At 45.0% G+C, this 24665-nt stretch overlaps 1 protein-coding gene across 2 annotated transcripts in view; it reads left to right on the top strand.

The window, feature by feature from the left end:
* The window catches only part of LOC146028741 (programmed cell death 1 ligand 1-like), a 54705-nt gene that overhangs the window by 6745 nt on the left and 23295 nt on the right, over window positions 1-24665 (top strand). For both annotated transcript variants that reach the window (XM_083158322.1, XM_083158321.1), the window contains exons 2-4: window positions 18024-18085; window positions 21494-21856; window positions 23449-23727. In XM_083158322.1, coding sequence (XP_083014448.1) covers window positions 18031-18085; window positions 21494-21856; window positions 23449-23727 — 697 coding nt within the window. In that variant the 5' untranslated portion in view covers window positions 18024-18030. The remainder of the gene's footprint in view (window positions 1-18023; window positions 18086-21493; window positions 21857-23448; window positions 23728-24665) is intronic.

The raw sequence follows: 24665 nt of genomic DNA, 5'->3' as shown, positions 1-24665 counted from the left end.
TTTCCCTGCGTGAAAGTGCAGAACTCCGCATAGACCCCGACTCCCAACTGGAAGAACCCTCACCTTCAGTCCAACTGCTCTGTCCATACATCCCTGACCTCCTTGACACTTTTGGTTCCACTTTACACCTCTTCCTCGCCGTCCTCGAGCCAGTGCTCATCTGCGGAGACATTTAAATGTGAACTGGGTGGCCGCATGCCCTTGGGCCGATACCACCCTTGCTGCACAGCAGCCTGTGTCATCCCCTAGTGATGAGCCCCCCTTCCACATGGCTACCGCATGTCCATTAACCGTCAGGGAGCCCCCTGTGCCTGGTTCTTCCAGGTGCACGTACCCCTATGTCTCCTCGGCCTGGAGCCCCTAGCCTCCAGGGGTGACCCTGTCATCAGTAGCACCAAAGCCCTTGCCATGGAGGACAGGAAAGCCAAGAGGAGGGTGGGGTCTAATGTGGGGGCAGCGGTGGCCAATCAGAAGTCATTGCCATACTTGAATGAGGATCTGGAGTGTTCCCCTCCTGTGGATGCTCGCTTTACCTTCCGGGGCCCCCTCCCTAGCCTTTGCAGCCTGCCATCTCTGGGCATCCCTGCTAAGTCCACTACCTTCTGTTTGTGCTGAGCGGGAATCCCGCTCTAGGCCTGCTGCTTTGTTAACCTTTATCCCTGTATGTAGCCTCCCTGCTGACCTTCTGCCCCTGGTCCCCACTTCTGCCGGCCCGGATCGCGGCCTAGAAGCCAGAAGCAGCACTGGAGCCAACCTGGTTAACCCGCGAGGAAGTGGGGATCGGGGGTAGGGGCTGCCCCCTTACCTGAGAGTGTCTTCCCCTAGCCATTGCAGCTCATCCGGCAGATGCCTCAGCTCCACCCTTCCTCCCCGCAGCCCGGGATGGCAAGAAAGCCGCCGTCCCATTCGCCATGGGAACATCAGCTGCTGCTCGCCTGACCCGGCGGCCACAGACGGAGGTAAGGGGTGCCAATGAGGGATCCTTCGGCGGTGCCGCTGCATTGCTCAGTCCTTTCTCTGCCGCAAAACGTGCGGGTGACCGGGCAGAGCACTGTGGTCAGGTGGACTCCATCCCTCAAGGCAGGCGCAAGCAGTGGACAGGTGGGCACAACAAAACAGCAAAGAACACAGCACAATTCTAATCTATTGTGTATATACTGCAATTATCCCAGCTAACTCTGCCCTCCCCTTATTGGATCCGAGTCACATGCTTCATTAGGTACACACAGCCTTGGATTTTTAATCCACTCCATGCCTATGGCAGTCATTACGTTATTCTATTTGTGATTTTAAAGGTTCAGGATCAAGCTCCTTCTGAGACTCCCGATTGAGTTCTGTTTATTTCCAAGAAGTTTTGTAAACAAATTTTTTCATTCCTGCAAGACTGCCGGGCATCCTGGAATCTCTAGAACTCTAGATTTAATGTCCCGGGCAGTCTGGTGGCTGACCTTTGGCAAAGATGCTGGATTGTGAGATATGAGCCAAGACTAAGACACCACAAGGTATCCCGACTGGTCCACTGCTTCCATTAGCCATTCCAACCAGACTATGGTCCCATCTATTGATGGATTTCATTGTGGACCTTCCTAAGGCTTTAGGCTTCAATACTATTTAGATTGTAGTGGACCGATTCAGCAAGATGGCACCTTATAGTTCCTTATTCCTCATTACTTAATATTACACCTTGTGCATTGTTGCATTTATTATTAGTATTACATTTTGTGCATTGTTGAATTTATCATTCTTCTCATTATTATACACCTTTTGCATTGTTGTTTTTATTATAAGTATTATTATTACATCCTGTGCATTGTTGCATTAATTACCTTTTAACTGAATTCACTAAGGTTTCCTTGTTTTCATTGTGAGAATCCGATTCAGTCTCACCTTGTCTTGCCCAGCCTCCAGAGGTCAATATTGTCAATATTAAGACCTGGGGGCATCTGAGTACCGGGAGGACCTAATTCTCCTGTGAAAGTCGGCCACTATAGGTGAAGGTTTTGGGTGCAGAAGGCTTTAGGATTGCTTCCACCACACCCTAGTGGATGGTAGTGCATGAAATACCGCCTGCCGGCACATGTTGGCTCAAAAAACAGTGAAAAACCCCATGACGACCTTTTGCCTGTCGAACTAATGACCTGTTGAACTAACGACCTGTCGAACTAATGACTTTCGACCTAGAACAATGTCGACCTTTTCCTATGTCGACCTAATGGTGGCACCGATTCCGGGGGACTTGCACGCAACTACATGACAGCCAGCCACCGTGGGTCGCCGACGTGCTGTGAGAAGTCTGTGCAGCAGGAGGAATAGGAGAGTCCGTCAGCCAGGGCTTCCCTGATGCTGGCCCCGCCCACACACTCACACAGGGGCAGATTTATTAAGCTTGGTGAAGTGATAAACTGTCTGGTTTTTATCACCGACCAATCAACTCCTACCTGTGAAGTTACATGCTTGGTTTGAAAAATGACAGGTAGGAGCTGATTGTCCGGTGATAAAAACCAGACACTTTATCACTTCACCGAGCTTAATAAATCAACCCCCAGTGAGCTCCATGCAATGCTCTTCCTGGCCTGCTCCTGTCACTGGCTGCTCTGTGCTGCAGTATAATGTAATATGGGGGGCTGTGTATAATGTAATATGGGGGCTGTGTATAATGTAATATGGGGGCTGTGTTTAATGTAATATGGGGGGACTGTGTATATTGTGTATAATGTAATATGGGGGGCTGTTTAATGTAATATGGGGGGCTGTGTATAATGTAATATGGCGGGCTGTGTTTAATTTAATATGAGGGGACTGTGTATAATGTGTTTAATAGGCACTTGTGTAGTTTCACGGCGCCACCGCGCGCACAGTGAAACTTTGAAACTTGGCAGCCTGCCAGACTCTGTGTTTACTGTGCGCGTGCAGCTCTAGCTGTTCTCAGCGCAGCGCGTGGCTGCTTTCCTTATGTAAGCTACGTTATCAGCATAGCGCTGGGCAGCAGCAGCGCTCGCTGCCCAGCGCTGACAGGTCACTGTGGTACTTGTAGTTCCACAGTGAAATAGGCAGTCCAGCGCACCGCTGACAACCCGGCAATTTAGACTCCTGCGCACCGCTGACAGCCCGGCAATTTAGACGCTAAAGCGTCTAAATCCAGAGACTCCCTGAACTGGACACCCCGGCAATTTAGAAGTCTAGATTTAGACGTCTAAATCCAGACTCCCTGCAAACCGCTAAGATAGGGGCATCTAAATTTAGACGCTAAAGCGTCTAAATTTAGTAGGGTCTAGGGGTACACTATTAAACCTGTTCACAATGACACTAGTCGACGTAACAGCTGTCGACCTTGTTAATTCCACTATCCACGCCAACCCGAAGCGTGGCGAGTGCTGCGAGCCCGCGAGGGGCGGCGGTACACGTCCTACAACCTTTTCATACCCCCACTATCCACGTCGGTGTGGAGTTGATTTTATAAAGTGTGGCGAGCCACCGAGCCCGAAGCGTAGCGAGCGCAGCGAGCCCCGCGAGGGGACGCGGATACCTTCACAGGTATCCGCGTCCCCTCGCGGGCTTCACAGGTATCCGCGTCTGCTCGCCATGCTTCGGGCTCAGTGGCTTGCTGCGCTCGCCACACTTTATAAAATCAACTCCACGCCAACGTGGATAGTGGGGGTATGAAAAGGTCGTAGGTCAAAGAAAAAAAAAACCCGCACGCCCACTCCGTCACCTTGCGAGTGGCCAGCAAACAAAAATATTAGCAGGATTTCATCGCAGCATGGCCTCATACATGCATACTGCAAACCATACGCAGGCGCAGTACATTGATAATCGGCCGCAATGCAAATTTGCAGCCGCGCAAACAGGTCTGATTTGGGCCCATTGTAATTTAGTGCTGTGTGTAATATATGGGGGGCTGAGTATGATGTAATATGTGCTGTGTGTACGTAGTCTAATATGGGGTGTGTGTGTGTATGTGTGTAATGTAGCTTGGTGCTGTGTGTACTGGGTGTAATACTTGGAAGGGGTATGCTGTGTTACCCATACAGACTTGCTTCATGAGCAATATCATCAAGTTTATTATCATGAGCCTTTGGCGCGGCAGGTTGAAGTTTAGAAGAGTCGTAAGCAGGGCTTAAAGTGCTCCCGGATAGGTGGTGGAACTCCGTTCCCCTAACACCGAACCCCCCCCCCCCCCATTAGGCAGAGCCTAGACCAGTGCCAGGGAGTTTGTGCCCTACCACCCATAAAGGGATAATGGTTCCACAATACATATTAGCACAATTGTATACACATTACACCGCATGTAGTGCCCTTGATTCATATTAAATCACACAGTGATGCCTCTTATACACATAATGTCCACAATTGTTTATCTTTACTTTACATTACATATGCCAAGTCAAAAGAAGAAACCGCTAGGACAGGCTTTCTGTTGGAATTACTGTTTAGGACTGCGGTAGAGGTGGAACTCAGTTCCCCCTACCATTAGAGGTGGTGGAACTCAGTTCCCCCCAGTTCCACCTCACTTTAACCCCTGGTCGTAAGATATGCTATAGTTTTTACCTGCCAATGCAGAACACACCCCTGAGTGTCAGTAAATTGGTGGAGCCAGACACGCCCTTTGGCACGGAGCATGATGTGTCGTCGCCCCCCTCAATGGAACAACGCATTTTACTAGCACCTGGAATCTCCCTAAAAACTAGTTTTCAAAAGTAGGCAAGTACAGGAGTATGGCTAAGGGGGCTGACTGCACTGCCCGGGGGGGAAATACATATGGGAAGTGGGGGCTTAGGACACTGGCGTAACTACTGTTGGTGAAAGGGGTGCAGCTGCTATGGAACCTGAACTGTTTCCATGGCCGCCGCTCCCACCTGCACTCTACGTATGTGCAATGTGTATGATTTGCTATGTATATGTGTGCAATACAAAAACCATAGGTGTGTAGAAAAAGGTGATAACAAAGTTATGTTAAGGGCGTCTAGTTGTGGGCTGTTTGGCCAAGCTGCAACCAGAAAAAAGGGGACAGTACTCCCTTACAAGAGCAAAAAAAGACAAAAGTAGGTTGCGCTTTTTGTAAAAGCTGCAGAGGCAGTAAAAAAACACCTTGGTACTGGTGCTTGGACCCTATTGTTGCTGTGACATCTCACATCACCCCTACTACCTTCCAACAAGTGACCCAACCAACCAGCCTTGCTAAACTTCTTGGACCCAGCCATTGGTATCTACATCTACTGGACCCCCCATTACTGGACCCCCCCTTCCAGCCACGGCACTACGCTATTGTGGAGGGACGCCACCTCTAAAAAGAAGCCCGGACCAATACGGGTATTATTTACAACATCACCGTTTGAGGAGGAACATTCTATATATCCAGTTACAAAAAACCACAGCAGTATCAGGCCATTCCTGTTACTGGACAGTTCCACACCGGGCCACATAGTAAGGGACACTGGAAGATCTATTAGCCTGAGGACTATATGAGCGACTATAAAAAACATTGGAAATATACAGCAACATATAATTCTTAAATGTTATTTTAAAGTACTGTTTATGTTAGTTATAATTGTATTTAAATAAATGTTATCATTTTTATATAAACACCTTGAAATTTAACGCAACCTACTTTTGTCTTTCTTTTGCAATACAGAAACTCCCTGTAGTAACTCCTGCTTTTTTTTCCTGACATGGAAAGTGGGGTCTCCGGGGGCTAATGACACTGCTACTTGACGAGAGGGTGACACTCGCTCCAAACACTCGCAGCCCAGCACTAAGGCCCTTATTCTGATCGGTGCGGATATTCCCGCATTCTTACGGTGCGGTCCGCACGCCACGGTGTTTTTCCGCATGCGGCCATCGTCCGTAGAAACGCCCACGTGTCCTCCGCATTCGGACGGACTCACTCTTTAAGAACAGGGCGTGTTTACGGACGACATACAAATCATGCGTGTGCGGGAGAAACACTCCGATTCGGCACGGTATTACAGAGTATTACAGAGTATGCTCGGGAATACCGCATCCGAACGGGAGCCAAGCGGTGCTACCGCACGTAAGCGGAGGATTTCCGCAAAACAACCCACTATGAAGTATCTTCTGCAATACATCACATGACCCACTTATTCAATTACCTACCCTCATAAAAAACAGCTTATTTGGAATTGGAATCAATTAGATTCCAATATATCCTTACAAGCATGCCTAACACATGCATAGCACACATTAACCCTTACAGCAATGTAAGTGCAATGGTTTCTATTACACCCTGTGTCAAACATTATAAACATTCTACACATATACTATTTAAAGTGCTAATAAAACCAACAACTGTGAACTTGCATAAAGAATTTATTAAAATATCTATTTAACATAATGAAAAAAAAAAAAAGAAACATTAAATGAGCAGGTCTTTTAGGTCCTGCAAGTCGGCTTGAAGGAGCCGGAGATGGTGCTCTGCTCGCAGGAGGGCCCCACGCACCCCCTCATCTGCCGGTGTGGTGTCATCTGTGGGCATGTCAAAGGGGCAAAAATTAGTCATGTTATTCCTGCATACATTTCACATACTACGACATAAATTGCACAAATGCTAGGTGACATGTGTGTATATATATATATATAGAGATATATATCTATCTATGTAGAGAGATAGAGACACACATAGATAAATATATATGACACATACATATATACATACATGCAAACTTATTTACTACATACTGTCTATTTTGCCCTCGACCCTTAACTCTGCAGAAGACATAACAGTCATATTGTTTCTTCTCAGTCACAACCCACCCATGACTAACCAATGTCAAGCAGGTCATGGCCTACGTCAATAACAACTTGTCACAATCTGCTCAATCTAAGTTCAGTGATGGTTGGTGGCATGGGAGTTATGCAAATGTCAGGAATGCACAATACACATCCTCAAAATCATAATTCTGTCTAAACCAACCTACAATTCTGTGAGTGACAAAAATAAATCAGAACTACAGGGGGGGTTTAGGTAGAGGAGGCTCCGGGGACACTGCCAACTTGTGACGCCATTCCAAGGTAGGCCGGCCCATACTCCATTTCGAGCATACATCCTACAGTTTATAAATAACATTCACCAACAATATCGATGCCACTATTTGATGGGTCATAATCTACGCTTGCAGCAGGTGATTTTAATCCACAAATGATCCACTCATCCCTTTACTCCTGGATCCTGTTTAACTACAACGGTTATGTGGCAGTCCAAATGGACCTCCAACCCATCCCACAAACCTGTGTAATTGAGAGGTGTCCTGGATGAAAGTGATGCCTTGGACTCCCCATCTAACCCGTACCTGTATCTGTAGCTACCCACTTTGGGGTCTATATGATTAGTATGTGGCCAAAATTTTTAATCAACAGTGCTACATAACATATACCAGTACAACTACTTCATGAATGATGCATTATGTAAACATACCGATCTGCGGCGAGTCCGGTGCCTGGCACGCCTCCTCCCCCTCGGAACTTGATGTGTCCGGGGCAACCGTGGCCTCCTCAGCCCCCTCCTCCGCCATCTCCTCGACCACAACAACCTCCTCCTCCAACTCCTCCTCCACCTCCTCCTCCAACTCCTCCACCTCCTCCTCCAACTCCTCCACCTCCTCCTCCAACTCCTCCTCCACCTCCTCCTCCACCACCACCAGCACCTCCTCCTCCACCTCCTCCTCCGCCACCAACACCTCCTCCTCCGCCACAAACTCCTCTTCCACCTCCTCCTCCTCCACCTCCTCACGCACCACCTCCTCCTCCACCATTTGCTCCTCCTCCACTTCCTCCTCTTCCACCCTTGCCGCCACCTCCTCCTGGGGGTCTTGGGCCTCGTCCTGGGCCAGGCCTGCCTCCGCCTGTTCACGGGCCTGTCGGGCTCGGGCTCGTGCTGTGTGGTAGAAAAAAACATCATGGTCAATGTCGGCTCATTGGGGCACATTTATTCATCCATAACAAGACATACATGGAAGGGTGATAATGATGGCAAACGATGCAGGAAAGTAGCTCCTTACTGTTAATGGACTCCAAATTGTGACATTTAAATTATTATGTGATTGTTAGTCATTTGTTCACACATTACAACCCAGGCATTTATCAATGTGTAACACATATTAGATTGGGCACATTGTATGCATCAGAATCCTCAATGCTATGGCATGACATATAAAAGGCACATGACTGCATGTTAACCAGGAAGAAGCACACATAAGAGTCTATGGACTTTTAAACCCATGGACACCCACTTATCATGAGACACATTTTATTGCTTATATATGCTATGTTGTAAGTGCGAAATTTCATAGCTAAAATACTCACATTCAGCAATTTCGCCCCTTATTTGTGTGAGCAGCTGGGGCTGGCGCCTGCGGAGGTCCGACCACCGCCTCTCCAGCTGCCCGAGGGACCTCTGCACCCGAGTGCGGGCGTAAATTCGGCGCCCTGCCGCTCTGTACGCCCTCCGCTTATGGCGGTTTGTTATGAAGGGCCCCGCACGGCCCAGCCTTGTCTCCATGACGGAGACAAGAACCTTGAGCTCCTCATGCGTGAAGGGTTCTGCCCTTCGTGTCTCCGCCATGTTGACAATGGCATCTATCAACCAATCAGGTGGTGGCATTGGTTGATCACAGTTATTTGTGATAATAACTTTATTGTTCATTTTTACATTAACAGCGTCTCTGCGCCAACACAAATGGTGAAAAATTCGCATGCCTTCAAAACCGTAGTGTTGATGTATGCCAATGAACAAATCTGATATATATAAAACACAGTGTGTATGCCCTTAGCAAATCCAATAAGGCCGCGCTCCGCCAAGCAACGCGTGCTATAGCTTAGCAAGGCATAGCTGTAGTTAGCATTACTTACTCTATGCATATATGTGTATGCGTACATTTATGTGTAAAAGACACATACACACACTTGCAGGTATCCTGAAACCAGCATTATACACCAGCCCTGCCTGCCTGCCTGCCTGCCTGCCTGCCTGCCTGCATGCTCCTTGAAATGTTGAAACATGTGAATAAATTCCAACATCATATATAGATATATATCTATATATGCAAACAAATCATACATCAACACAGGAAATAATCACCAACACATGATAGAATAAATCAATGTACTCACCAGTCATCAGGGATAGTATCAACTACAATAATGAAGATATAACAAACACATAAGATCCCTTGTCCAAGGTATAATAATTAGCACCTATATTGAACTTCCCCCCAAACTAAGCACATATGATAAATATCTCCTATTTCTTTGCCATTAGGAGGGCAGGCTGGCTATTTTTCGTGTTGTAACACTGACAACTAACACACTGTACTTATTTGAAGGGGTGATTTGTACAATAATTGGTGTGTTGTGTCAACTCAATAACATGTACCTGAAGTATCTTTGCGCCACAGAGTCCCGCAGCTGGTATCCCCTCCGGCATTCAGGGGCGCGGGATGGGCGCATGGGCGGATCTTGCGGCTCAGATGGTACCTCCCACTCATCAAAGGGTATCTCACGCCGCACAGCAATGTTGTGGAAAAATATACACAGGCCCACGATCCTCGACACCATTTCAGGCGCATATTGTAAGTCACCACCAGTGCGGTGGAGCACTCTAAATCGACCTTTTAAAAGGCCAATTGAGCGCTCCACCACTTGCCTGGTGGCAACATGCGCCCGATTGAATGCCTCCTGTGGGCCCGGTGCTGGGTAGCTGTACGGCGTAAGTAGCCAGGGCGTACATGGGTAACCGGAGTCACCCAGAACCCACGCATCACGGCCTTCCAGCTCTTGGAGTCTATGCCATATCCCGGTTTGTCGGATGACATGAGAGTCATGGGCACTTCCGGGAAACTTCGAGTTGAAGGCGAGAATCTCCATGGATGGGCCACATACCACCATCACGTTCAGTGAGTGGAACAATTTGCGGTTCCTATATATCTTCTCACTTCGAGATGGAGGCACAAATGGTACATGGGTGCCATCCACAGCCCCTATCACATTAGGGAAGCCAGCAATTTGATGGAAGGCCTGCTGGCTTCTGCGCAGGGTCTCGGTGGCAAATGTCATGGCCATGAAGTGCCCCTTGCGCCTGAACATGGCCGACGTCACACGCCTCAGGATTCGGCAGAAGGCCGGCTGAGATATTCCAGCAAGTACTGCCACTACTTGTTGGAATGATCCTGAGGCGCAGAAATGCAACACCGCCAGCAGCTGTGTGTGAGGCGGAATTGCTGTCGTGATCCCGTGTAGAGGTTCCAGATCGCTCTGAATTAAGGTGAGCAGATCCAGAATGACATGTGGCGGTAACCGGTACCTAGTAAGTACCTCATCATCGGGCATAGCAAACAGAGTCACCCGTGTGCGATAGATTCTAGCACGTCCTGGCCTCCTTGGCCGACGAGTGGGGAGAGCCGCAAGTGCCCTTAGCCTCCTCTCCATGTAGCGCATAATAGCTTCTGCAACCTATAAAGAAATGAACATAAATACTGATGCACCTATGCACATAATGGCCATATCCCACTACAAATAGATTTGTAGCCTTCAATACGTACAATAGATGGCCGCCCCATGAAATCCCGCAGATCCATTTGACTCTCTAATGATGACACAATAATATGAACTCAATACACACCGTCCAAAACACACAGATAAAGGTGTCAGCATTTTTTGCCGACATCATGTACTATGACACATTTCATCTATTGCTGGGACATGTTGTCCTGCAATAGATGAACCCACACAGGTTTAAGCCCTGTGAGTGAAATAGTGAACATGTGACATGTTGCAATAATAATACACCACTTTGCTGGCCCAACAATCTGTAGTCAGTGAGGCAATAGTGCATACATTCATACACTTACATTGTTAATGGATATCATATCTACAAGGAGCATGGAAGAGCTTACCTTAGACCCTGACAAGTCCAGATCTGAAGACAAATGATTCTAGCAGGAAGACATTATTTATAGGGCTCTCACATGTGTGGTCTATAACAGTAGAGATGAGTATTGCATGACTTGTGGCCTGGATTCTCTAAGGGAATGGGCTACTTTTAGCTTGCACTAAAACGCCACAATACCACAGTAGTCATGAATGAATTGTCATGTCATGCTAGCAAATAGCATGTGTATTGAGCAATAGTCACAGGTGTATCAGAAGATTCTATGCAATGTTAGCATTGGTGACCAGTATTTCATGTCGAACTTTCGCCAGGTTTTACACAATGGAATTTCCGCCACCGTATGCGGCGCGAAAAACCAGCGACGTACGCTCACGCACGGAACGCAGCTGCCGCTGATGTCCGCCAAACAGATTACACAAACAGTATATAAAGGGGTATTAGAAGGTGACAATGTTGTTGCTAACATGGCTGGATCCCAACCAGAGGTGGACCCAGTGCTGCAGCAACTATTTGACCAGATGGACTCCAGCACCACCTATGTGCCACTGCACATGCGGGCAGTGGGTAATGAGGAGGCTGCTGGCCCTTCTCCAGCAGGGGAACCTGCACCTGACCATTCTACAGCAGGCCAACCTACACCTGGCCCTTCTGCAGCAGGCCAACCTGCAGCTGGCTCATATCCACCATCAGCAGAATTGTTTGGAACACAACAGGGGACTTCACAAGGTAGTACCATGGCCAGCACTTCAAGTGCAGCGACTGGTGCCAGGGGGCGTGGCCAGGGACGTGGCAAGGGGCGAGCCAGGGCAACAGCGGAACCACCCAAAAAAAATAAGGCATATGAAGCACAGGAGCTGGCCATCCTGGTTCCCCGAGCACGTGATTGGATAGAGTGTCCATCCGAGAGGCTGACACACACACGCAGATGGAAGATTTGGGAACAGATAACGGCAGAGATTAATGAAGTAGCGCCACAAGTTCGTGAGACGGACCATGTGAAGAAGAGGCAAGTTGTTTTGTGATACATGTGGCCAGTAATAGCCAAGTAATGATTGAATTGATGCTTAGATGCATTTAGCAAATGGCCCGTGAGGTTGTTACGATACACATACATTATTGCCATGTAATTTCATTGTGAGTTAGAGTACGGTGATTGTGAATGTGTATTGTAACGGTTGATATCATAGTTGCATGTAATATTATATATGGGACAATAATCACATGTTGTAATATGTAGCACAGAGCAATGGCTGCAACAGCTAACATTGGGAGTGACATGTATTAATATGTCAACTTACATTGCAGGTGGCAGGACTTCAAAACCAACCTGAAGAGGAAGCTGACCAAGCGGTGGGACCACAGCCAGACATCTGGGGCCGGCCCCATGCCATCAGGGCTAGAGCTCACCCCCCTGGAGGTGATGGCCGAGAGCTGCATATCAGTTGAGGAGATCCGGGGGGTGAGCACTATGGATAGCGAGGCCCCAGCTGAAGTGTTTGCGTCTTTTCTGGAAGGTAAATATTGGTCATGCCATAAACTTGTGCAAGTAATTATCGTAGAATGTCTCCTAATTGTGTTTATCTTTGCCCACAGACACCCCACCGCTTGGTGACGACTCTGTTCAGGAGGTGGAGGAGTCCGTGCCACCTGGCCCCAGAGGTAGGCCTGTGCAGCAGCAGGCATCGGGCCAAGCCGATTTGGCCGCCTTGGCCGAGGTGCTTGGGGACATCAACCAGCAGGGAGACTTGGCATCAGAACGGGTGCGTAGGACCGAGGAGATCCTGGCGAGCTTGGTCAGCACCCAGCAGTCCATGGCTGCGAGCATGCAGGCCATGGCTGCAAGTGCTCAGGTGCTGGCCGAGCAAGCCACCCGCCAAAATGATCTCCTCCTCCACCATAATGAGCTTATGGTGGAGCTGGTTACCAGCAACAGGGTCCTAATGGCATCCGTTTCTGGTGCATTACCAGCGGCAACACTCCCTGCTGGCAGGAGGGGTAGACCAGCCAACCCCTCCACATCATCTGCTCCACCTGCCCCAGCATCTGGCCGTCCCCGAAGAGCTGCTGCACAGGCCAAGGAGCCTACCAAGGCCAAACGTGGTCGGAAATGAACTTGTGGCTGCATTAATCTCTGCCGTTATGTGTTCCCAAATCTTCCATTGTGCTGTGTGTGTCAGCTTCTTGTGTCCAATCACGTGCTGAGGGGAACCAGCTGAGGCCTTGCTTCATATGTCCTTTGTGGTTCCCCTGTTGCCCTCTTTTGCCTGGCATTACTGTCAGCTGTACTTGAAGTGATGGCCATGGTACTATCTTGTGAAGTCCCCGGTTGTGTTCCAAATGATTCTGCTGATGGTGCATATGAGCCAGCTGCAGGTTGGCCTGCTGCAGAAGGGCCAGGTGTAGGGTGCCCTGCTGTTGAATGGTCAGGTGCAGCTTGCCCTGCTGTAGAAGGGCCAGCAGCCTCATCATTTCCCACTGGCTGCATGTGCAGTGGCACATAGGAGGTGCTGGAGTCCATCTGTGTGCAATTATATTTGTTTTGTATTATTATTTATTTTGCGGCATTCCTGCCATGTTGTTTATTGTTTGTATGTATTATTTTATGGTCATTGCATCACACTGCCATTGACTGTGACATGAATATAAATAAATGTGTTTACTTTACCCAAAATGTGTGGTTTCATGAGTACATGTCAAATACACATGTGTATTGCTAGTATTAATATTCTGTCATGTCCATTGTTAGCAGTTTTAAAGTGTCTGACAAGTACAGCATATGTGGGTGTTTAGTACGGGTTCCTTGAAGCAGCAATGGTTTCAATTAAAGCACTGACAAGCGGCCTATTAGTGAGTAATGAGTAAAGGAGTAGATTCTATTGGGTTCAGGTGTTAATGGTTGTAGTCATTAGGCGTACGTTCGCCTACCGCATGAACGAGTGGTGTCCGCAAAGCAATAGTACACTTGTGGACACCGCACATTTCTGCCCTTTTTTCATCGCGTGCATTCGGAGTGGTTTCCGAATGTACGCCCCCCAACATAAGTGTACTCCCCCGTGTCCGCCCATGTTTCCGCCCCGTTTTGCCCACTTTGAAACTACGCCCATGTGTCATTCCGCATGACGCCCATAATACGCCCCTATTTCCCGACTGATAGCGGCGAACAGTTTTGGACGGGATTTGGCCGAACTGGTACGGAGTCAATGCGTGGCACATGCGCGTAGCGTTCTCCACGCATGCGCAGACGTCATAAAGACGCGATCCGTAAGTACGCGGTAAAGTCCGCATCAATCAGAATAAGGGCCTCAATCAGAATTAAAAACCACAATTCAGTGGATAGATACGTGCTGCAATTTGGATTACCAGGTCTAGCCTCACTGACCATCTATAGACTCATTATGCAGATGCTAGCCTGCAGAGTAGCACAATTCGCTGGGGAGAAGTGTCGGAGAAAAACAAGGCTGATTTTGAGTTTTACTGTAAAGCACATGGCTATGGTAAAAAAAAAAAAATCCATGTGATAAACATATTTGGAAATTCCCTGAGTATAATTTTGCTATTGTTTACTGAAATATAACATGTTGATTCATACACTTTGTTTTCTTCAGAACAGCCGTACTGTATAATCATTATTGATCCAGATCACTGACCTCCATCAGTACTTGGGTCCATGGCTATTCAATACCTGCCAACTTTTGAGCTGCCCTCTCCGGGAGAGGGCAACCAGCTCTGTTAGGCAGGGGGGCGGGGCTATATCCCAGAGTGAAAAGAGGCGGTTCGGGGGCGTGGCCACACAGATGCTGCCCTGTTGGGGGGGCGTGCCTACAGCGTCACATCATTTTAGCCCCGCCCCCCGCCGTGCAATGCAGGTATTTCAGGCGGGGGGCGGGGCTAAAATGCCACGATCGCCACACTTCTGCCTGGGTAATTTGTACCCCCTACCCCTTTCTCTCGGCACCCCTGATAATACCACACAGTAATGCCCCTTACACATGACACACATTATTAATGTCCTTATAACCATAATGCCCCTTACACATTATGCCAACCATTATTAATGCCCTTCATACACATAATCCCCCTTACACATATGTTGCACATTATTAATGCCCTTATAAACATGACACACATTATTAATTAATGCATTTATACATGACACACATAATGCCCCTTACACATATGCCGAACACTATTGCACAACCAACCCACCCGCAGACAGCACTCGCACAGCCGCTAACACTGTGACCTCTGCCTCTGCTTGGATACAGATGTTTCCTCATACATCTTGCCTCAATAGGCCATGCAGCTCCTGGCCAGTTCTGCTAACGTTGGGTGCCTTTTTTGCTGAAAATTCATCTTATTTGCATTGTTATGACCAGCAAACACAAGGAGCTTCCAATGATTAAAATGATATGCGGCATGCCTATATTCTGTGTGCGACTGTGGCTGTACCTGCATACGAAATGCTATGTTACAGTGATTTCCATGAATACACTATTTCATATGCAGATACAGCCTAACTCACACACAGAATATAGGCATGCTGCATATCATTTTAATCAGCAGAAGCTGCTGGTGCCCCATGGCATTCCAAATGCCCTAGGCATTTGCCTAGTTTACCTATGCCTAAGGCCGGCTCTGAGCTCACCTACACTACAGACTTGTCATTTCTGCCTGGCGTTCCACTGGGACTATACGTGTCAGCATTAAGTCCCCCACTCAAAGCAGCCTGTCTAAATGATAGCACTTGTTATTAATAGTCATGGGCTTAATGTTTGTAAAAAATAGAAACCAGATTCAGCTGTGGTAATACCTATATAAATTTACTTTAAACAAATATCAAGGCTCACCATGGAATTCACTCAGCTAGGGGGACACCGTCAGGAAACACATTAAAAACAACATACACATGACACTAAATTTAAAATAAAAGGGAAAGATGCCGTCCACCCGACCCGATTGTTTTCAGACAATTTTTCAGAACAGCTTCTGTATGGTATAGGGCATATTTAGTAGGCCTTTACATTTTCAAGCCATGTGCAGAAGATAATACATATTCAGAGGAACATAGATAGAGAGTTTTTTTCATTAACCCCCCTGAGGGCCACAGTATCCAAGTAATGGATCCAAAACGCCTCCTTCTTTAGTAGGGCTAGTGCTTGATCTCCACCTATGGGTGGCGGCATTATACAATTGATAATCATGTATCGCAAACATTAAAACCATTTTTTTTCATTGTTTTAATAAAAAAGTAATTCTGTTTGTTATAATAATACTTTGAATTAGACACCTTGATCAGCCATGTTTTAATACTTTCTAACATTTTAGACTAAACATAATTAAAATATACAAAAGTACTTTTCAAAGAAATGCACAAATACAAAAAAGGAGTTAAGTATTAGCACTGGATGAGTCACAATTATTTGAATTGAAGTAAACCTGAAGATGAAACCATGAGGTGTTTCTCTGTGTATTGCCTGTTAATTTGTTGGTGTTTACTCTTTAAGATTGTGAGTGTTAACTTTTTTCCTATCCTATGGGAATGTTGGGGGAGAAGCTTGATGTCAGGCAGATTTAGCACCTCCGTTATCGGATTCCCCTCCCTATATTTTTGTTGTATGTGTTATTTAGTGCACTATTCAGCTTACTTAAATGAAGACCATGAGGAATAAGACCAGGGATTTCCTCACAATTGTTAAGAAGTCCCGGTATTGTGCCTGTAGTAACAGCATATTAAAAAAAACATTTGGTTTAAACCAAGGTGGTTTAAACCAATCAACCCTGAGCAAGGGTTATTTAGTAATTAATTGTTATCCAATACTTTACTATTACTAGTGGTAGTAGCAAGGGGTATCTGCTGTCCTGCGCTAGTTTTGTTTTGCCATAGAGCCAATGGTTATTAAATCTGGCTACCTCCAAGCACCAGTGTTCCAGCTCTCTGTTACTTTTGTAACCCGCGTAACGGATCCACGACACATAACTCTTGGGTAACTCCTTTTACACCAGTCCAGGACCCGGGGTCCCCCGGATATTTCCTGGGTCAGAAGCTCAGTGTGTAAGGGGTATTAGTAATACTATTAGGGCTTTATCAACTGGATTGGAACAATATGTTTGATCCTGTATTAAAACAACTCCCACCATGGTTTAAAAACTCCTATCTCCCATTTTGTGCTTTAAGGTAGGTAAAACATGTGAAATGTCACCTTTAAAGGCACAACCTTACAGTATATTTGTCTTTTTTAACTGGGCATGTTCTTCAGTTGTTATCTATTCAATGGTCTTTGAACTCTTTCAGGTATCTTTAACTGTATCTGTACAACTTGATGTACTTAAATAAATAATGTTTAGAAAAAAAATATTCAGTTATTCTTTTATTTTCAGTAATTTGTTAAATGGAGGATAATATGGCTAAGTTTGGATAAAACCAAATAAAAATAGTAACATTAACCCTTACAAAATCATACAGCATTGTAGGTGGGAGTGGGGCGTATGAAATATAACATTTAGATTTGGGAGGGCCATGTCCAAACTCAAATTGAAATTACTATATATAAATAAAGCTGTCCAGCATTTGTGGACTACATGCAAAAGCTGCCAATATTTATTCTGCATGAAAAAATTAACAAGTGTATTTGGGTATCTGGAGGTCGACACCAAAATGTCAACATTGACAAAATGTAGAGAAAAGCATTGAAAAGCTCGATACATGAAAAGATCAACATGAGTCTTCACAATTTTTGTAATATTTTTCATGGACTTTTTCATACTACCATTCATGTAGACTCTGATCGGGAGTCATGCGAGGGGACGCAGTACATTATTTGGGGATCCACATGCTCAGATGTCAACATTGACAATATAAAACATTGAGACATTTTGCTTGTGTCTATCTTTTTTCGATGTCGACTTTTTGCATGTCGACCTAGACATTGTCTATGAGCTATTCCACACCCATGTATTTGAACCCCTAGCAGTACTTGTGTTTTTTATGTTTGTTTGGGTTTTTGTTGCTTTGCTTGTAACTCAGAATCAGTTATTGCATGCACAAAATGTAACAGCTGCTGATTCAACCACAGCTATATCAGCATATTGGTCATGACTATTTTTCTAACATGTGTTCCAGATAAAACATGTCCAGCTTCCTGTGTCTGTTACTTATGCTGTCTGATTTCCACAGAATACTAGGTAAGAGTATTCGTCTGTTTGACTGCTCCACAACATGTGCAAATTAACTCTTCAAGTATTTTTTTAAAGAAAAGGTAAAGTGGCAAACTAATATGGACACCAATATTAACAAAACTATAGATGAAGTAGAGTTTCTAAATAGGTATGGACCTCCATAAATTGTAAGTACAGACTGGAATGAGGGTTGGTTGGATGAGCTTGGGCAGATCAAAATAAGGGTGAGATAAACTTAAGGCCCATACAGGGCCGTCTTAACAGCTGTGTGGGCCCCTGGGCAAATCAATGCACTGGGGCATACTTGCCTACTTTTGAAAACTAGTTTCAGGGAGACTATAGTTGGTAGTAGAATTTTGCAAAGCGCCCCATTGAGGGAGCATGTCATGCTACCCCCAAAGGACGTGTCTATTTCCATATATGGAGAGATTGTGAAAAGAAATTGTGAACATGGCACCTAGATGCTTGGGTGTGTACTGCTACATCTGAGAGGAACATTTTAAAATGACATATCCACATGTAGATGAGCCCCAAAGAAGTTAGTAAGAGATACTATACTCAATAAAGTGCTGGGAAATGGTGCTGATGATTCAATGTAAATGTATATATCTCTCATTCCCTTTTTTCCCCAAAAATGTAACAGCGTAATGTGTGGTAGGTGAAATGAGGGAGATTGCTGGACTAATGAGGGAGAGAGGGAGATTGCTGTTATTTCAGGGAGTCTCCTGCAGAATGCAGGAGGGTAGACAACTATGCACTGGGGCCATTCCCATTCTCCACTCCTAGGGGTGGTAGGTGCTATCAGCAGCAGCTTTGATGTCCCACGGGTGGCAGGGGGTGCTCTATCTTCCACTCAACATGTAGAACCTGGAGCAGTAATTTCTGCTAATTACTCCTTTACTGCACAGGTGGTGGGAGGGTGAACACTAACATGTGGAAGGGGGCACTGAGCTGAATGAAGGGTACCTTGTAAATGACTTTCAGGGAGGTAGGGGGTGTTGTATATGCAGGGGAGGGTTGGATAATGGAGTGGGCTTAATATTTGTCATTTTCTGGTGGAAGGGCAGCTTGTTTGACTGCAGATATTGCCATTATCTGGAAATAGATTTTTTTTAACCTTCAATAGTATAAAAACCTAGAGTCTTACCTTTCAGGAGGTGCTGGGAACTTGGGGATCAGAGATCAGGAGCCAGAGCAATCCATTGACAAAAAATATAAAACTGTACACCAGACGTTTGGAGCTGGAGCAGGGACCGGCTGATATTTCTGGTTCTGGGCATAATAGAGACAAGCCGCTAGAGTCGATAGAAAGGGGAGAGTCCAAGCTTTTGGAATATACTCTCAGAAAAACTCTAAGTCAGAGATAACCTGAGAAATATGACTGGGAATTGCAATTAACATTAACTGCAGCTTTGAAGTTGGATATCTCCAGTTCCCCAGGGCCGATTTTCAAAATTCTGGTATCCCTGGAAAAAGGGGATCCTCAGCTATCAGCATAGGGCCCTAATATACCTGGGGCCCCTGGGCAAGTGCCCATTAAGCCCATACGAAAAGACGGCCCTGGGCCCATACACACTGGGCAACTTTGAGTTGAAAGTTGCTCAAAACAGCATGTTTGACCGGCTTTCAGCTCAAACTCGCCCAAGGTGTGTGCCCCGGTGATGAGCGGTGAGCACTGCTTTGCGTTCCCGCATGGTATTACCAGCAGATGAGCGGCTTTGAGGGGGTTGGGATCGTTTGATCTACAGCATGTTGGTCAACAAGCATTAGTTCGACATGGTTCTAGCTCGACATGGAACAAGGTCGAAATGGGTCTAGGTTGACATGGGTGTAGGTCAATAGGTCGACACAAGCATTAGGTCGACAGTGTCTACGTCGACAGTCAAAAGTCAACATGTTTTTTTTTCACTGTATTTTGACCCGAATGTCGACATGGACACAGTTTCCAGTGTATCTTCTACACGCTAAGTTTCCAGTGTATCTTCTACTCGCTAAGCTCGCAATGCTTCGGGCACGGTGCCTCGCTCCTCTAGGCACACTATTTTATTCTTCCACTACACTCTAGTGGATGGTAGGTCATGAAATACCACCTGTCGGCACATGTCGGCTCAAAAAACAGTGGAAAAACCTCATGTCGACCTTTTGACTGTCGACCTTAGACACTGTCGACCTAATGCTTGTGTCGACCTATTGACCTGGCAACCTAAACCCATATCGACCTAGATCCATGTTGACCTTGAACCATGTCGACCTAACGGTGTCGACCCAATGCTTGTCGACCAACATACTGTAGACCCAATGATCATATCCCCTTTAAGGATGGCTTTGCATAGCTCTGCGCTATGAAAAGCTGTCCACCCCCCGTTGTCGGCGCTGGGCAGGGCGGAAAGCCGATTAACTGTGTATGCAATGAGCGACTTTCCCCCCCAGCGATGAAAAGAATCGTCACTGTCCATACACGCTGGGCAAAATTGCAGACCCTTGACTGAGATACTAATTAATTTGCTTGTTCTTAAGAGTGGAAATGCTTAAATCATGTACTCTTTGGCTTAAATGTACTAAATTTATTAAAGACTCTAAAATTGAAAAGTGGGAATGTTGCCAATGGCAACCAATCAGATCCCGTCTATCATGTTCTAGGATGCAATAGAGAAATGATAGAATCTGATTGGTTCTATGGGTAACATCACTATTTTTCAATTTTAGTGCCTGATTCAGACCTTTTAGCGAGGCTGCAATTTTTGCAGATGGACAAAACCATGTGCTCTGCAGGTGGGGCAGATTAAACATGTGCAGAGAGAGTTACATTTGGGTGAGTTATTTTGTTTCTGTGCAGGGTAAATACTGGCTGCTTTATTTTTACACTGCAATTTAAATGTCAGTGTGAACATCCCCCACCCAAATCCTGTCCTCACATACGATTTGGCATTTGATGTGCCATTTTTTACATGTGATAAATTGAATGCTGCAGGCAGAGGGAGCCAGGTGGGGGGTTGCCGAGAGCGGACAGAGGGAGCTGGGCTGCAGGAGAATACAAAAAAAAACATACAAATAAATGTTAGCCACTGATTGGCTGAGAGAGCTCCCTCAACCTACCTGTAGGAGTTGACATTCATGCTGAATAAGGCCCCTACATCTGTTACAATCTGTATATTAAGCGCATGCGGTGCAAGTACCTGGTGATGATGAATTTTTGCAATCCATTCACATATACTGCCCAGGTAGATCCAGTTGCATCACGAGAAGTGTTCAGACTGCGTACATGCAGTAAGCTGCTATCTGGGCATGCAAGTCTATGTAATTTCCTGCCGATTCAAGACAGTATTGTTTTACATTTAATTGTAATAACAATATACAGTAAATAATGTAGATTGCTACATATATAATAGTCATATTTTTTTTTGTCATATTTAGCATTATTTAAAGTGACAGCTCCCGAAATGAATTACACAGCAAGATATGGGGACAGTGTACAAATGAAATGCAAGTTTCCACTTTCCAAAATTGAAGACATAAATGAACTAAAAGTCTCTTGGCAATATATAAGCCCAAAGCAGTCATTGCCAAGACAAGTACTAATGTTCAAGAATGGAAAGGAAGATCTGATAAACCAGGACAGGACGTATAAAGGGAGAGCAGCTTTGGTATCAGAAGTACTGAAAAACGGAGAGGCCATTCTACAGATCCAGGACGTGAGGATCAGTGATGCAGGAACGTACGTCTGTGCCTTAGAACTGGGGGGGTCTGACTTCCAAAGTATTCAACTTGAAGTACAAGGTTAGTAATTGATATCATTAATAACTATATGCTCTACTGTGATGTCCTTGTGTTAAGTAGTGCTTGGGGACACTATCAGAAATTGTGTCACCAAGGACAGTTTGTAAGAGCATGGCCCACTACTCTACACCATCACCATGTCTTTGAGCTTGACACCAGTATTACCTGGTGGGTGTAAAACCTGCTGATTTAATTAGATCAAAACCACTGGAACTGATTCGGAATCACCCAAAAATACAATGGTTTACATACAAATCTGATTGTTGGGATACTGAAACCATGCAAAAGTGTTTGAATGCTGTGACAATTGGGTCTGTTTGAAAAACATAAATATGTAAAAAAAGCTGCATACATCCCTAGGACCTATAAAAAAAAAGATCAGCACTAGGCATTTAAGCAAAGCCTGGTCAGAACCGGTTTTGTAGTGGTGCCTACAAATTAATGCAGGTCATCCTCTAGGAAGATCCAGCCCTGGGCCTACAGCACTAGGGCTTTCCCTACACTTCTTGTTTGGTGGGTGTGGGGTTAATAATTATTATAAAGAATTGGTGCAATATTGTTCTCTGGTCAGCAGCCATTAATAGGAATGGGGATTACGCGCTGAAGTTATCCGTGGAGTGTTTTTTTCCTAAATTGTCCTATTTACTACTTATGCTCCCAATTACTTTTACTAAAAAGTATATTTCCCAATTAAATAGAGTTTTTACCACTTACATTAGCCACAAGTGGAGACATGGATGTGTACAACTTTGAATCGGCCATAATTGCTCAAAGTTTGGTATGCTTGGCTTGGACACATGCACAGTGTAAAACAATCTTGCCTTACATCTACATCTTTATGTAACACCTAGTAGTCAATATCTCTGCTGGACAGTCCTGATTTCTGATACCTTAATGGAAAGTGGTTTACTGAAAAGGTGTTGTATTGTTAACCCTGTATGACTCCCATCACAACCACTTCCTGTGGCTACAGTACTCTCTGGTATCCATCTCTGTACTCTGTAAAGCCCCATACACACTAGAAAAAAAAATATTGCTAATAGTTAGCTGCCTATTCCCAGACATTCTATAGTCTGGGAGCGCCACCCCTCCGGACTCCGGTCTTACTTATTGGACTGTCTGGAGTAATCCTGGATAGGTCGTGAGGTTAATGCCCCCCATCATATGTGCTGCTTGCTCATTGTTGACTATGTCATCAATGAGGCATGAAGAAGCCAGGGGGTCCGGTAACATCACTGAGCGATATAGTTCAGTGTCATATACGCTAAATATGCTATATTGCTCACCCATAATTAATGATATGGCGGTAGAGCCAATCAGCTAGTGTATATGGGGCTATAATCTTCTTCCTTGGAGTGAGATATGACGCCCACAATAACAACAATGACTATTTTATCTAAAGGCAGTCACGTACAGTAAATGAAATGTCACCTACAGAAAAATTTGTACTCGTCTATGGTTTTTCCATGTATTTATGAATACACTCAGTGATGTGAACTGTGTCCTAAGATGAATTAGCATAGTAAACAATAAAACAACATAATGTACTGCATTGGACATTAATATTCTTTCACCCTATTTTTATGTTGCAGCCGCTTATACAACCATTCGGAAATTGAACATATCATCAGAAGACAATAACCTATCTTTGACATGTCAGTCGTTAGGCTTTCCTAAGGCAGAAGTACATTGGCAAAGAAATGGTAGCATTGTAAATTCCACAGAATATACTTCTTCCCACATTCAGACTGCGGATGGATTATATAACACAACAAGCACAATCAGAGGCATAGATATAAATAACAGCTACAACTGTGTATTCTGGAACAAAGCAATGAATAAGGAAATAGAAGCTTCCTTTCAGAATTCAGGTACTTTTTGACAAAATGATTGTTTCATCTATGTAATATTATATTGTTTTTTTAATGTTTGAAAAATGATACTATCATATTGAATAAATTGAACATTACGATATGTCATTGTATGTAATAAAGTCAAGGTGAATCTCAATGGAACACATAAACTAATGTAATTCATGTTACTTATCAAATTCTATTTTTGATAATCATATGAATTTTCATATTCAACATCTGTACCCTATGTAAGTGAGATAAACAAGACGTAATTGTACTGAGAGCAGAGGCTTAACTCTGGGAGGCAATGGAGTCATCTGCCGCTGGGCTCCTGCTCCCAAGGGGGCACCTCCCCTCCAAGTTTGAGTCAGTTAACTGAAAGCTGTCATATATCCTCTGTGGCTGACTCCCCCTCCTAACAGGACAATATAGGTCACACTCTTTATTCTAAACATAATTTTTGCAAGTGCCATATGCTGTATTAGATAGACATAAATCATAAGCACACATATATTTTATATAAGGTGATGTGTGTGTGTGTGTGTGTGTGTGTGGGGGGGGGGGGGGGGGCACCAATATTTATCTTGCCTCTGGGCTCCTAGGATGAACTTATGGCTCTGACTGAGAGGGTTAATGTGTAATTCTTACCTTACATTATTTAGATGTAGACATAACACTTTGCAATAATCGCATGTAATACTTGTCATAAAATGAAAGTTTTTAGTGTTTTATTAGGTGCAAATAACTTTTTTTTTTTTACTGCAAAAGGGCAGATTTATGAAGGCTGTTCCACAGTTAACCACATAGACACATTTTGTACTCCAAGTGTAATGTCAGTACATAGCAAACATTGATTTATATTTTTATACTGCAGTTTGGAAAATGAAAGATTTAATTCCTCCAATGTATTTCCTTATATAGCTATTCATTTATGTGTTTACTCGCCCTGTCTACAG

This window comes from Crinia signifera, chromosome 1 (assembly GCF_055691185.1).
Source record: "Crinia signifera chromosome 1, ASM5569118v1, whole genome shotgun sequence".
Classification (NCBI taxonomy): domain Eukaryota; kingdom Metazoa; phylum Chordata; class Amphibia; order Anura; family Myobatrachidae; genus Crinia; species Crinia signifera.
This window is presented reverse-complemented; position numbering and strand designations above follow the sequence as displayed.